The 16,240-nt window shown below is 40.0% G+C and overlaps 1 protein-coding gene across 1 annotated transcript in view; it reads right to left on the minus strand.

Annotated features, from left to right (window-relative positions):
• Nucleotides 1–10,813: 10,813 nt before the first annotated feature.
• The window catches only part of LOC118975235 (tubulin-specific chaperone cofactor E-like protein), a 200,603-nt gene continuing 195,176 nt past the window's right edge, over nucleotides 10,814–16,240 (minus strand). Inside the window, exons 27-30 of the mRNA XM_037029070.1 lie at nucleotides 13,686–13,848; nucleotides 12,506–12,593; nucleotides 12,101–12,217; nucleotides 10,814–11,546 (exon numbers count right to left, since the gene is read on the minus strand). Of these exons, the coding sequence (XP_036884965.1) occupies nucleotides 11,446–11,546; nucleotides 12,101–12,217; nucleotides 12,506–12,593; nucleotides 13,686–13,848 (469 nt within the window). The 3' untranslated portion in view covers nucleotides 10,814–11,445. The remainder of the gene's footprint in view (nucleotides 11,547–12,100; nucleotides 12,218–12,505; nucleotides 12,594–13,685; nucleotides 13,849–16,240) is intronic.

The raw sequence follows: 16,240 nt of genomic DNA on the forward strand, positions 1-16,240 counted from the left end.
CATAAGCCATCTTCTGGTGTCCCTGGCCACATTATATATACCTATCATTTATGGTATCAATAAATCCATACTTGAAATTAATATTATGTTTTTCCCCCTTTTTGGGCATACAAAACACTGTTGTCAATCTGCACCAAAAGAAAATAAGTTGGATTTTTTGGACCTATTTTTAGAATACACAAATTCAGGCCATAGTTGGGGTTCGTTCTTATGAACAGTACCTCCATATGAAAGTCACTACTTTTTCAAGTCAGAGATAAGATTCATATCAGTGAACCATTTGCCTGCTGTAATATTATGTTCTGATGAGTAAATGGATTCTTCATGTCCCTTGATTATGTCTGTTGGCTTATGTCTGTTGGCATATGTGTCAAGACATATTTTACATATGTGTAAAATACTTTTGAATCTACCATAGCAAAAATTCTTATACCATATTACTGGGCTTGGATGGAATATATTATCTAAACCCCCATTTGCCTCTAAATCCAGGTAACATTTCATCTATTGTTAGATAACTTTCAATTTTCTTCAAATGCTGAGAAAATGTTTGACAGTCATAAATTTGTTCACTTTTAGACCTTCTAAGCAGGTAAGTTTGTCATCAAAGCTGATATAATTGTGAATAAATCTAAATCTTCATAAAAATATTGTAAATCTAGAAAGTTTGACCTACTACAATCTGTAGCCTGTAGATCCTGCAAAATTAGTTGATTACTGTGATATAAACCAGCTAGATATAAGAAGCTTAAAATGCTTTTAATTTGGTTTTGTCTATTCATCTAGCAACTCTTCCTTTTGAAAACCAGTTTGAGATAGATTTGATGTATGTATTTTTATATAATAAGATTAGGTCTAAAATATCATTTGTGATAAAGCAATTCAAAGGTTCAAGTTCTGTCTTGGCATTTTTTGCATTTGGCCAAACTAATGGAAGTTGACACAAAAATATTCAGTTGCTATCTTCTAATTTGTCTTCTTATTGGATTTCCCCCTCTATTTTGATTCTTTATTTTTTACAAAAAATACTCTTCATTCATGTCTAATTCATCTTCACTTCCTTCACTACAAATACCTTGCTTAGTATCTGAATCTTCTGAATGAAGTTCCACATAATCATATTCCAAATCTCTTTTATTCTCAGTTGACTCTATCATTCTCATCATCAGACTCAAGTAGCATTTGCTGGAGTTCTTCAACATCTCTTGGACTACTAAATATTTTTTTCCAGCCATTTTCAATGGTAAATGAGAAACAACAACAACACTGACTTCAAAGTTTGTGGGGAAAAAAATACAACTACACCAACTCTGACTTTGGAGTTTGAGGTATCTCTCAGATACAATTTACTATTGAATATCACACACTCTTGTGAAATGTGTATTATAACCAAAGTGATAGCTCAATGTTATGGCTTAACATTAGTCATGTACAAATGTGTAGGTAGTCATGGCTCTGAACCTATGCATACAATATATGTAACAATATTTAAGAAAAGAGATTGTTTCTCTCAGATCAGCTTCAACCTATACAGTGTTAAGAAGAGTAAACTCATATTAAACATCTTCAGCCACAGATGCCTGGTACTAGAAATCAGTTACAAGAGTACAGGAATCCGGGATGTCAGTGGAGTGGGTTGGTGTTTCACACACCTCATCCTAGGTTCAATATGGAATTAGAACTAAACTATACAACAATCAACCTGAATACTGAATGGAAGACTAGTAGAACAGAAGTCTTATAACCAAGGATTTAGAGAGGAAGCCACATTGAGATTGGTAGGAAGGGCAGAGAGGCAAAAAGGGCTGACCCCACTCATATGGACAGCAGCTAGATTTGGGGGAGATATATCTCAGCTGCAAAGGTTTCCCCTGAGGAAAATGGGGTCTCAACCCCATGCCAGGCTTCCCAGCCCAGAGCACTAGAGCTGGGGATAAAATGCCCACATAACATCTGCCTGTGAAAATCTGTGGAGATTCTGTCTGTTGGGAAGAGGCAGGTGTCTGCTAGAGATACAAGCACCTTCTTAAAGGCCAGTGCACAAAATCTTATTCATAGCCACTAAACCTATGCTCCAGAAGAAGGAGGGTAGAGCTAATTAGAGTAATGTGAGGCAAGGCTGCATGCAGTCTGTGGTTCTGGGGAGAGAGCTGAAGGGACAGCCACCAGGACCCCAATGCTGAGTCCCTCTCCTACACCACAGATGCTATTTTTCTTGGTTAGAGCACTCCTTATGGCATCAGCTGGGGGGAATGCAATATCCCCACCCTCTAGTTCATTCCCTGGTGACCCACCCTGTGTAGCTCATGGCCTTTGAATAGTTAGGCCCCTGTGCATGTGTGTGGAGGTCTGGGAAGATTCAGGGGATGTCAATGAATGAATGGTGAGACTTTGGGGCAGAGGCCATCTTCCCCACTTTCCCATGAACCTGACCAGTGCCTTTTCCTCAGGGGATCCACTAGCTCCATCCTCAGGAGTCCAGCAGCCCTACCTTCCCAAGGTCTGGGCAGCATCCAGGACAGACTGACTTGTGTGAATCTGGGCCTGGGGCACAGCTCTTTGCTTCCTTGATCTCTTACTTTCACTTCTCCCTCATAGGAGATCCACTAGAACCATTGTCCTGACTCTCTCACTGGCACCATCCTGTTAAGCTCAAGTTCCCCAAAAAATTTTGGACAGAGTTGTGTGTCTCTACCATGGGAGAAATTTTCCCCTTACAAACCCAACCAGTGCATATTCCTCCCTTCATGTGGCTGACTCCTGGTCTGTTTTGTCCTGACAAACTCTGATGGCCTCATTTGATGGCTCCTCAAAACCCTGATCCACAGTTTGGAAGATACAGTAGAAAAAACATCTAATTAGAGCAGAAAAATAATTTAAAAAGTGAGGATAGTTTAGAATACCTTTAGGACAAAATGAAGTGTAACAATATTACATCATAAGGGTAGCAGAAGGAGAAGAAAAGGAGCAAGGACCAAAAACCTATTTGAAGAAATAATGACTGAACATTTTCTTACCTGGTGAAAGAAAAAGAAATTCAGGAAGCACAGAAAGTCCCCCAAAAGATAAACCCAAAGAAACTCACACCAAGACATATCATAATTAAAATGCAAAGGTTAAAGACAAAGAGCAAATGTAAAAGCATCAAGGGAAAAGACACTTATCTACAAGGAAGCTTCCATAAGACTTCCAGCTGATTTTTCAATAGAAACATTTCAGGCCAGAAGGGATGGGCATAAAATATTTAAAGTGATGAAAAGTAAAGACATACAACCAAGACTACCTAATCCAGCAAGGCCATCATTTAAAAAATGAAGAAGAAATAAAGAGCTTCCCAGCGGTAAATAAATAAATAAATAAATAAAAAGGAGTTCATTAACACCAAACCAGTATTGCAAGAAACATTAAAAGGGTCAAGAAGAAGAGGATGGAAGAGAAGGAGAAAGGAACATAGTTACATAGAATAAAGTGGCAATAAATACATACTTGCTAATTACCATTTTAAATAAAAATTGTTTCAATTCTCCATCAAAAGACATAGGGTAGCAGAATGGATAAGAGAATAAGATTTGTGTGTGTGTGTGTGTGTGTGTGTGTGTGTGATTTCTATAAGATACCTACGTTAGAATGAATGATACAAACTAAAAAGAAAGGGATGAAGAAAGATATTCCATGCAAATGAAAATTTAAAAAAGCTGAGGTAGCAATTAAATTTACATCAGACAAAATAGACTTCAAAATGAAGGCCATAATAAGAGACAAAAAAGGACATTATATAATGCTAAAGACATCAATCCAAGAAAAGGATATAAGCCTTGTAAACATTTATGCACCTAACATAGGAGCACCTATACATAAAGTAAATCTTTATGGACATAAAGGGAGAAATCAACAGTAATACAGTCATAGTAGGGGATTTTAACACCCCATTGACATGAACAGATAGATCTTCTAGACAGAAAGTCAACAAGGAATACTGGCCTTGAATGCTACACTAGATCAGATGGATTTATTGATATCTTCAGAGTATGTCAATGAAAAACAGCAGAATATACATTCTTTACAAGTGCACATGAAAAAATTTCCAGGACAGACCATATGATAGAACATAAAACAGGTCTCAATAAATTTAAGAAAATTAAAATCTCATTAAGCATTTCTCTAATGCACAATGTTATGCACTAGAAATAATCACAAGAAAAAAAAACTCTGGGGGCTAACACACAAACAGAAGGAGACTAAATAACATGTTACTAAACAATGAATCGGTAAATGGAGTGATGAAGGAGGAAATCAAAAGATAACTTGAAACAAATTAAAATAAAAAATGGAAGATGGCAGTGTAGGTAAACATGGCTTGCATCCTTGCACAACCACATCAAACTTATAACTAAACTATAGAAAAATTATTACTCAGAACCAGCATAAATTAAGTTGAATGGAAATCTGACAATTAAGGAATAAAAGAAACCACATCCATCCAGACTAGAAGGAGGGGTGAAGATGCAGAATGGGCTGGCCCTGCACCCATGAGTAGTAGATAAAAATTTGGAAGGGATATCTCAGGAGCAAGGAGTTTCAGCCCCACACCAAGGCTGCCAGCCCAGGGTTCCAATGACAGGAAGATCAGTCCCCAGGCCTTCTGGCTGCAAAAACAAGCAGGGATTGAATCAGTGGAAGAAAATTCCGGAGTCCCAAGCAGTTCCCCTGAAAGAACCTACACACAAACTTACTCAGATTCACTCCCTCTGAGCCCCGACACTGGGATGACAGCTTAAAAGCATCAGTGGAAGACAGGGAGGAACTGAAGTGTCTGGCATCAGGGTGAGCACTGGAGGACAGTATTCTCTCAGACTGGAGGACAGTATTTTCTCAGACAGAAAAGCAGGCAGAAGCCATTTCTGAGCCACAGAGCTGGCAGATGGGTGCCATATCTGAAACTCCACCAACCTGGCTAATACTGTTTGCCCCAGCCAAGAGATTCCCTGAGACTGCATCCCACCCAACTTAGGGACCACTCAAGCTGTTAACAGACTTTTCCACATGAATGGCTCATCTTGGATTATGACTCAAAACTTCCTAAAATATCTCAAACAAGGAACAGCTGCCCTCAGCCCCAACCCCCATCCCCACATGTATTGCTAAATGGCCCCAGACCCAGCACTGGCAGAAGCCAGCCTAGATTTGTGTTAGGCTTTGCCTGGGAATCTCCAAGTCCAGCACAAGTAGAAGCTTTCTCATATTGCTTTATAGCTCAGGAAGGGTGGTCTCAGACAGAACACAGATTGGGGCTGACCTTGGCCTGCACCATCTGGGAAATCCCAGAGCCTATACATCTGGTGGACAACTGGAGACCACATCAGAGCACCATCACCTTGACTCTGCACAGCTGATCCTCCATGGAGGGCAGAGGTTGGTGGTCAGTGGTCACAGCCAATCCTTGCAGCTGACTGGCTTGGATAAGTCTCTCCTACTGGTCTGTGAACAGTGACCAAGGTTCAACTGCAAAAGAAGGGTGTACTCAGCCCACACAGAGGGCACACCTCAAGTACCCAGCATCAGTGACATGGGGGAGACTGTGCCACTGGATCCCATAGGACACCTACTACATTCAGCCACACTACCAAGACACAGGATCAAAGCAGCTCTACTTAATACATAGACACAAACACAGGGAGACTGCAAAACAAGGGAACAAAGAAACAGGGCCCAAATCAAACAACAGATCAAAACTCCAGAAAAAGACCTAAACATAATGGAGATAAGCAATTTATTAGATGCAGAGTTCAAAACAATGGTTATAGGGATGCTTAAGAAAGTTAGTGAGGACCTCAGCAGCATAGAAAAGATCTAGTCAGAAGCATGGGATACACTAATCAAAATAAAAAACAATGTACATGGAAACAACAGTAGAGTGCATAAAACTGAGAATTAAGTCAATGATTTGGAACATAAGGAAGCAAAAACCAGCCAATCAGAACAAGAAGAAAAAAGAATCCAAAAAATGAGGGTAGTGTAAGCAGCCTCTGGGACAGCTTCAAGAGGTCCAACATTTACATCATAGGGGCACCAGGAGGAGAAAAGTAAGAGCAAGAAATTGGAAATCTATTTGAAAAAAAATAACAAAAGAAACTTCCCTAATTTTGTGAAGGAAATGGGCATGCAAGTCCAGGAAGCACAGAGGGTCCCAAACAAGGTGGGCCTAAAGAGGACCACACCAAGACACATCATAATTAAAATACTAAGGGCTAAAGATAAAGAGAGAATCTGAAATGCAGCAAGAGAAAAGCAGACAGTTATCTACAAAGGAGTTCCCATAAGATTCTCAGCTGATTTCTCCAAAGAAATGTTCCAGGCAAGAAGGGACTGGCAAGACATATACACAGTGATAAAAAAAGCAAGGACCTCCAACCAAGATGACTCTATCCAGCAAAGCTATCATTTAGAATGTAAGGGCAGATAAAGTGCTATCCAGATAAGGATAGTACTTAAAGGAGTTCAAGCTCTTATTACATGGAATGTTGAAGGAAGTTATTTAAGAAAGAGAAGATAAAAACTATGAACAATAAAATGACAATACATACATATCTACCTGTGGGGGCGACTTTTCCCACACATCCCCCTGACCACCATGGATGAAAGTAAACAAGACAAGATGTGATCTGCTTGAGGAGGAGAAGTGGCCAGTTTCTCAGGGGAAACAAAGGCCTGCAGTGGCCAGTTTCTTCAAGGAAAAAAAGGGCCTGGAGCCCCTTCCTCCAGGGGCTTTTATTGGGTTGTAATACACAGGAATACAGGGCGGCAAGGATCAAACAATACATAGGCTGAGTCAGAGTCTGTCAGGCAGAGAATTTTAGAGTTTGCTGCTTGAACCCTTAACTATGAACAAAAGTACTCTTAGCAGAGCAGATTTCACAGGTTTATCAGGAAGTCTTTGTGATGCCAGATTGTTTCCCCAGGACATGCTCTAGCAAGACAAGGAACTGCACCCCTCCCCATCAGGTATTCAGGCTTAAGAGGATTACAGCCAGGAAGCACTTCTCCCAGAGAACTTGAGGACTCGGGCTATGTCAAAGCTGGGGGTTGAGAGTCCATTGCTCCCTCTTTGTTGCAGCCTCCAAGTCCTTCATTGATAGCCTCCCAAGTGATTGAGTCTGGCTTAGGTTTCCCCCTTCTGTGAGGGGTCTTACCTGTCATTGACTTCCGACCAAGCTTTGGGGGCAGGGAGAGGAAACTGAGGCAGTGTTTGCTACCAGAGACAAGCTTTGACTCCTGTGGCTCACATTCTAGAAGTTGTTGCTCGCCCTTAGCCACAGGAGGTCGAGTCAATGCACAGGAAGCCAATAGTGATGGAAAGGAAACTGGGACTCAAATCAAGGGAGTAGACCAGAAGGAAGAAAGAAACAACCAAACAGAAAAAGAAGGAAGAAACTAGAATTCAAAAAAATGAGGAGAGGTTTAGGAACCTCCAGGACATCTTTAAACATTCCAACATCCGGATTATAGGGGTACCAGAAGGGGGAAAGAAACAGCCACGAGTGGAAAGCATATTTGAACAAATAATAAAGGAGAACTTCCCCAGTCTGGCAAAGGAAATAGACTTCCAGGAAATCCAGGATGCTCAGAGAGTTCCAAAGAAGTTGGATTCAAGAAGGAACATACCAAGGCACATCATAATTACATTAGCCAAGATTAAAATGAAGGAGAGAATTCTAGAAGCAACAGAGATAAGGGGACAGTCACCTACAAAGGTGTACCCATCAGATTGTCAGCGGATTTCTCAAAAGAGACCTTACAGGTAAGAAGGGGCTGGAAAGAAGTATTCCAAGTCATGAAATACAAAGACCTACAGCCAAGATTGCTCTATCCAGCAAAGCTTTCATTTAGAATGGAAGGGCAGATAAAGTGCTTCTCAGATAAGGTCTAATTCAAGGAGTTCATCACCACCAAGCCCTTATTATATGAAATGCTAAAGGGACTTATATAAGAAAAAGAAGATGAAAAATATGAACAGTGAAAGGACAGCAAACACACAGTTATTAACAACCACACCTAAAACAAAAGCAAACCAAGAGGACAGCTAGATCAGGAGTGGAACCATAGAAATGAAGAACACATGGAGGGTTAGAAACAGGGGGGGGGGGGGAGGAGGAGAAGGGGGGAGAAGGCACAGAAAATAGCATAGATGGTAGGTAGAAAATAGAAGTGGGGAGGGTGAGAATAGTGGGGGAAATATAGAATCTAAAGAAGTTGAGACACATGATTATAAACTAAGGGGGGAGAAGGGTGGGGGAGGGAGTGTGTGGGTGGAGGGGAATGAAGGGGGGAATAGAACAACTGTAATGGTATAATCAATAAACTATATTTAAAAAAACAAAAAAAAACAAAAAAAGCTTTCATTAAGAATGAAAGGGCAGATAAAGTGCTTCCCAGATAAGGTCAATTTAAATGGGTTCATCATCATCAAGCCCTTATTATATGAAATGTTAAAGGAACTTATCTAAGAAAAAGAAAATAAAACAAGTGAACAGTAAAATGACAACAAACTCACAACTGTCAACAGATGAACCTAAAAGAAAAGAAAAAGAATGAAAACAAAAACTAAGCAAACAACTAGAACAAGAACAGAATCAGAGAAATGGGCATCACACAGAGGGATTTCAGTAGGGAGGGGGAGGGAGGAATAGGTGGCAAAAGGTACAGGGAGGAAGAAGCATAATTAGTAGGCATAAAATAGGCAGAGATTTAAAAAATGGTATAGGAAACTCATATGTACAACCCATGGACATGAACTAAGGGGAGGCGGGGGATGCTGGAAGTTTGTGGTGGAAAGGGAATGAAGAGAGAAAAATTGGGACAACAATAGCATAATCAATTAAAAAAACTTAAAAAAGAAACCTCAAACACTATTTGAAAGAATATCTGCACTTCTATATTCATGACAGCATTATTTATTATTGCAAAGATCTGGAAGCAGCACAAGTGCCCATGCTGTTTTGCCACAGCATGGAAGGCCCTGGAGAGCGGTGTGCTAAGTTAAATAAGCCAGTCAAAGAAAGACAAATACCACCTGATTTCACTTACATGTGGAATCTAATGAACAAAATAATCAAATAAAATAGAAATAGACCCATAGATACAGAGCACAGAGTGACAGCTGTTGAGGGGAGGAGGGTTGAGGGCTCAGTTAAAAAGGTGAAGAGATTACATTAAAAAAACTTACAGACTCAGACAACAATATGGTGATTACTAGAGAGAAAGGGGCTAGAGGGGGTGGGAGATTGAAGAGGGTAAAGGGAGGATTAATGGTGATAGGAGACTTGACTTTGGGTGGTAAACACACAATACATTATACACATGACACATTATGAAATTGTACATCTGAAACCTATGTATCCCAAATTTTGTATAAAAATTTTTAAAAAGTCAATTTCAAGGATAAAAACTGAAAAGCACACAAACATACAGAGGCTAAACAACCTGCTAGTAAACAACAAATGGGTTAACAATGAGATTATAGAAGAAATCAAAAAATACCTTAAAATAAATGAAAATAAAACAACTGAGATTTATGGCAAAGAGCAAACACAATACAGGACAACTTCAAGAAACAAGAAAATTTTCAAATAAAAAATTTGATGATATGCCTAAAGGAACTAGAAAAAGAATGAAAACAAAGCCCAAAGGGAGTAAGAATAAGAAAATAACAAAAATCAGATCTCAAATATGTTTAAAAGTCTATAAAATCAAAAAAATCAATAAAACTGAGCTGGTTCTTGGATTAGATAAAAATTAATAAACGTTTCACTAGACTCATCAAGAAAACAAAGAGAGGACCTGAACATATACAATCAAAAATGAATAAGGGAGAAATCACAAGGGACATGACAGAAACATGAAAGATTATAAGAAACTACTACAATTAAATACCAGCTTACTGGACAATCTGGAAGAAATGGATAAATTTCTAGAAGCATAAAATTTCCAAGACTGAATCAGAAAGAAACAGAAAATCTGGACAGATTGATGATTATCAACAAAATTAAGTTGGTACAAAAAAAAAAAAAACCTCACACAAATACCTTGGATGAGCTGGCTTCATGGGTGAATTTTCCCAGTCATTCAAAGAAAAATAACCGCCTACTGTTTTCCAACTATTTCCAAAGTAAAGTCAAGAGAATGGAAGGCACTCAAACTCATTTTATGAAGCCAGCATTACCTTGATTCCCAAATCAGACAGAGACTTTACCAAAAAAAATATTATAGGCCAGTATCTCTGTTGAACATTAATGCCCTCTCAACAAAATATTAGCAACTGAATTTAGCAATGCATAAAAAAAGGCCATATACCATGATCAGGTGGGGTTTATTTTTTCTGGGATGCAGGGTTGGTTCAGTATCTGCAAATCAATTAATGTGACAAAACAAAGTGAAGGATAAAAAATAATTATATCAATAAATGCAGAAAAAGCATTTGATAAAATCCAGCACCCATTTATGATTAAAAAAAACAAACTTTGTTTTGTTTAATAGAGGGACCATACTTCAAACTAATAAAGGACATATTTAAGGAACCCACAGCTAACATCATAGTCATTGGGGAAAAGCTAAAAGTGTTTTGTTTTGTTTTTTAAATCCAGGACAAGATTGTTCAGCAGTGTTCAATGGGACCTGCTTCCTTTCTTAAATCAGAGCATGCTGTTTAGTGTGCAAGTCTTAATACCAGTAAGAATGATTTCAGCCACCAAGTAATGAGAATACTTGAACAAAAAGTTTATTTAAGCATAAAACACATTAAAATTATTTGGTTGATTTGTAAAGGAGAAGGATTTGGCTGTGAGGGGAAGGGGTGGGGGTGGGGTTCTCAAGGTCTGCAAACAATATACTCAGTGACCAAGCTGCCATAGCAAGGTTGAAGGACATGAGGGTCGGGAAGGAGTTCACCATGAAGAGAAGGGAGCAACACATGCATATTGTAGGTCAGACACTCCAAACTTTCAAGAGCTTCCAGAGAGGGAGTGAAACCTCCCAGCCATTGCTTCTCAGTGTTGCCCCACAGGTCCCCTCTTTGTAAAACTATGATCCAGAAACAGCACTGGCTGACAGACTTCTCTGATCAGATTTCTAGTCAGACTTTTCTAACTAGAATTTTTTCCTGTACTAGTTATTTATGTGAATCAAAATTCCTAGTGACAGCGGTTTGAAAATTTTAGGCAAGAGATGTACTTTCCACAGCTGGCTTTAGAAGCACTGCTGTGTCCTTTGAAAGAGGAGCATGGAATTCCACTCATTTCCAGATCTCTGGCCATGTGAGGCAGGTGGCATCGCGCTGACCAGTGGCATCTGGTCACCTTCAAATGGGTTTTGACTTAAGGGCACACACCGTTTATCCTACAGGGAGTTGAAAAGTAAATTACAGTACTTTGTATAGTAACCTTGAGTTAATTATGAGGTCATGACTGATTTATACACAAAATGCCACAATGAAATCTGGGTCAGGATGAGAAGGAGTGTCCAAACTTGAAGTTCAGTGGAAGAATTAGAGGCTGTGAACAGAAAGGAACATAGTAAGTCCTGTGGTAAAACATACCTGCTTGACAAAGGTCAGATCTTTTTTCAGTTCTCAAGTAAGTGAAGGAGATTACATTGCCAAGTAGCCACTTTGTTCAAATGTTGCAAAGAAGCAGAATTAACCCAACCATTGGAAGACCCCCACTAGCTAACCCCAGTGGGCACCAGGGAAACCATGAGCTAAGCCTACTGCAGGAAGTCTTGTTTTTTGAATCAATCATTGCAATTCCAACCACAGCCCAAGTAGACTTGGCAGCCATATTTAAGGCCAATATTTGGTCTTAAGTAGTTGGATAACTTATTTTTTTAATCATCTGCATCTTTTAGATAAAAGAGCAAGGAAACAAAGGTTAAAAAAAAGAACAACCCAGAATGGTACTAAAATTTCTTGGGAGTTTTCCTAATTTTCTTAATGTCTGGATTTTTATAGGTTAGCAGTTGAATGATTAGACCTCAGCTACGAATCCCCCCTCAGGGGGAGGACTCCTTGTGCCCCAGCACCTGCCCTGGGTGGGAAGTGTGTGTCTACCTCTGCAACTCTTGCCATCCTCCTGCAGCGTTCCTGTCACACAGCTACACAGAGGCCCATCCACCCGGCTCGTGCAAATCTGCTCACACCCTCCGTTGTCCTCACACCAGTCCAGCCCTAAAAAAGAGCAGCGAGTCAAAGTAACTGTGGACAGTTAAACTCTTCCACTCATATCGAAGGGCAAGGCTGGAAAGAGAGGAGAGGAAAAAGAGAAGCCTGGTGTGACTGTGAGTTTTTGAGAGGCAAGAAAAAGATGTCATGGGAGTAGACTGTCTTCTCAAACTAGTATCTTCAATTTCTTCATTCACCAGGTTCATATTATAGGTGAAACACAGTCAGGAGTTTCCCCAAGCCTTCAAACCCACTGTTTTAATAATTTATAGTGTGTTTATGAAACATACATACTTTTTCTCCTAATAGGTCCCACAGAAATGATCTGTTCTTTAGGTTCTTTGGCATAATCTGTGGCAATCCTGGAATTTTGTGGGCAATTCTGAAAGACAGAGCACCAGTGGGAAAATTTCACAAAATTAAGCTGATATCTTTTTTAAAACCTTGTTGTCACCTCCAAAGAAGCAGTAGTTCCAGCCTCCAGCTCTATCACTATTCTGATTCATTAGAACCATTGCTTTGTTGACCACTGAGCTCACTGGGACTCTAACCTTTATGTTGAAGAGAATTAAACACATTCTCCACACTAGTATTAGATTCAAAGAGGCTGCCTTCCTGGGAACCATCAGGCAACAATGTGTGCAGCAGCATGTCTATATACCTCTGATTATAATTCAAATCTGAATTTTGCAAACGTGGGTAAGGTAGAAAACTGGAATGTTAAAAGTTAGGAACCAGTGCAATAAAATCTTAGTGATATTAACTCTATGTGGTAGGGATGTACCCCTGGCCTGGAAGAGGGGATCGGTTTGTCACCTCACCCCACCAGCCCCTCCAGAGGCTCAGGCCCTGGCATGGCTCCAGATAGGCCATAGAACAATCCCTATCCAAAGAACATCCTGAGCCCAGGATTTTGCTTCCATAGTGGAGTGGAGTTTGGCACTGTTCACTTCAGATTAAGAGGCCTGTCTCCTTGAGATGCTAGTGCAAAGTCCTCAGATGGGCCTCTTTTGCTTCCCAGGGGTCAACTGGCAATGTCAGGAGACATTTTTAAGTGTTGCAACCTGAAGGGAGGCATGGTACTACTGGCATCTAGTGAGTAGAGCCCAGGGAAGCTATTAAATGTTGTATAATGCACAACAGTCCCCACATAAAGAATGATTTGATCCAAAATGTCAATAATCCCAAGGTTTGAGAAAACCTAATCTAGTGTTACACCAATGACAGATTGACATTTTAGAAACAGAGGAGTAAGTGGACATCATTCCACTATGTTCTCTCTCTTATTGTCCCACCAAAGATGACTGCTGCTTTTAAGCATCTGAGGAGGATTCCAATTCAGCCACTTCCAGGTGCTGTGAGACCTAGAGAACTCTATAGCCACACAGATCCTGGCACTGGTAATTCTTATGCTGGGGAAGCCGGGGCAGCAAGAAAATATTGCTGAGCATTTACTTCTCACATTCTCACTTACTATTTTACAGGAGTACTTTTCTGAGTCACAGAGTGATACTGCGCAGTGAAGATGAACTTCATCATAATCCCCAATGAACTTGAAGACTGTGACGTGAAAGCGACAGGTCAGGGAGACACCATTCTCCTCGATGCCAATAGTGTTATCTTTAATGTTCTGACACCTATTCAGAAAAAAAATCTTTGCTTCTTACTTTCACATTTCATATAAAACCACTGTAAATGGTAAAAGTACCTTTGCATTTGAAAGTAATCTCTGGACTGAGTAGGTTTGTCATTTATTACCACTCCCTTATATGTACATAGTTTATTTTTTAACTTTTTAGATTGTTGTTGACACTATTACAGATGTCCCCCATCTTCCCTCTAGTTTGTTTTAAAAGCATCAAACAGCACCTCCAATTAGTGCCATAATTGCTACTAAAATCACAGTGACTAAGGGGATGGAACTCAATTTCCCTAAGCTTCAGTTTTTTTAATTTCAAATTCTGTTCCCTTATAATGCTGTGTATTACTGATACCAATTTAACAAATGAAAGAAGATTACTTCTGTGTTTTTTCAGTTAATTATCAGTTTAGGGAGGATCCATAATTTAAATCCTATGGGAAATCTTCCCACATGTTGAGCTAGGTACGGGCTGGAAAAAAAAAGCAGTCAAGGATGAGTTGAAGAATTGTCTTGACGTGGCAGCCTCTTCTCTCAGCTCCTCCTCTTCCTTGCGGCACTGAGCCAACAAACAATGATAGCTACAGCCCTCTCAGGTACAGATATCTTGCCTCTACTACTTAGAGGTCCCCAAATGTACCAATCTTTTATGCCCCAGGGTCTTTTGACATAATGTTCCCCTCTACCCGGAAGTCTTTCTGCAGTTCTTCACATTCCTGCTCTTTCTCCAACACTGGTCTATGGTTCCTCTGCCTTTATAAATATTCCTTAGTCCTGCCCTGACCAGGCAGGAACAAAGGGTTTTACCTGGATTTGCCAACAGTACCTTGTTGGACCCCTAGAGTGCAAGAATGAAACCATAACCCTCACTGTGTCCCCCTGCACACACTGTGGGGCATGTTGAATCTTTGTTGAAGTCACATGTTAGTGAATGAATGAATTGTGCTGCCATGGTCAAGGGTAGCTTGTGAGAGCAAAGAAGTTCTTTCAAATGACAAAAATAAAAGGGTGACTCTTTTTCCTATGTTTCCTTCCCCTAGCCTACAGAATTAAACAGCTTAGTTAATAGGAAAATTATAAACTGAAATAACTCTTCAGCATTCCCACATATTGTTTAGTAATTAGTCTGCAAGGCAATAGTTTAGTAATTAGTCTGCAAGGCAATAGTCTTCTAATGTTTTGAAACAAAAACTTGTCAACTGTTTCTTGTCTTTGTTACTCATCTGAATAATCTAAATGGGCTCAAAGATTCTAAAATATTCACAGCCCTTGATCTTCAAGCCCTTTCCTCTTAGCCAGAGCTCCAACTACCAGAGAGATTACTTGAGGTTTAAATAACAAAAAAACAGGACAGAGGAAGCGGCCCAAGGGAACAAAGGCAGTCTGCCTTAGTGTGAACAAACAAGGTAAACACTAGAATTCTTTGTCCCTTTCCAGAGGAAAGATGGTCCTTTCCTCTGTGTAGGCACATAAAGAGGAAAGAGACATGACTTGCATGTCCCCAAGCTTCTGAGTCACTCATAGACGCTGGTGCAGTTTCTGCCTTCCACGTAGCTGGAGAGGAACAAGGACCCCTCAAAATTTTTGTGGTCCCATTTTGCTGCTCATTTATTCAGCACTGAGCATCACTCTTCCTGCAAATTCACTGGAAAAAAAACAATACCCACATCTCTCCAAGGTCAAAAGGACTCATGAATTAAAATTCTCCCACATGACAAAAATCACTTTATGCTCAATAACAGTTTAATATGAAGACTTTCATTCAGACCTTAGAGAAAGCTGAGATTCATAAGCATGCTCACTTGCTCTCTCTCCCTCTTGGGGTCAAGTCTATTAACTACTATTTTAAAAATGCTCAATGACACATCAACCTTCAAAGGAGGCACAAGGCTATCACCTGGGTTTGCATTTGATAGTGACTCAGATCTTAGCCCTTTCATTTGGGGAAGGGACTATGACAGGGGAGGGAAGACAAACTGAGAAAAGGAGAATTGTGATGTTAGCCTGAGCACTAGGCCTACAAGACAAGAAGTAGTCACCAAGTCCCTCCCTTTGCCTCTGAAGAGGCTAAAAACCAATTCAGAGAGTCAAATGCTTTAGTGATATCTTTTCTGAAGTGTCCACAGTTTGCCTCAGCAACCCACGCCACAAGCCACACCTGGCCAGTCTGGAAGTATGTCTTGAAACCTGAAGGATTCTTCCTCTTCTTGCTGGTTGGATAGCCTTGGGTTAGCTGTGTATCTAACCTCTCTAAGGCTGTTTCATCTGCAAAAAGTGGCTGTTTATTGTTTGTCTGCCAGGAACACACTTTTCTTCTTTTGAGGAGCCATTTGCAACCTTGAAGCTAATTATGGTATACACAGCGCTCATTTCCCGACTACCACACAGTG

Source organism: Sturnira hondurensis, unplaced genomic scaffold (assembly GCF_014824575.4).
Source record: "Sturnira hondurensis isolate 20B ecotype Veracruz unplaced genomic scaffold, ASM1482457v3 Scaffold0020184, whole genome shotgun sequence".
NCBI classification, from domain to species: domain Eukaryota; kingdom Metazoa; phylum Chordata; class Mammalia; order Chiroptera; family Phyllostomidae; genus Sturnira; species Sturnira hondurensis.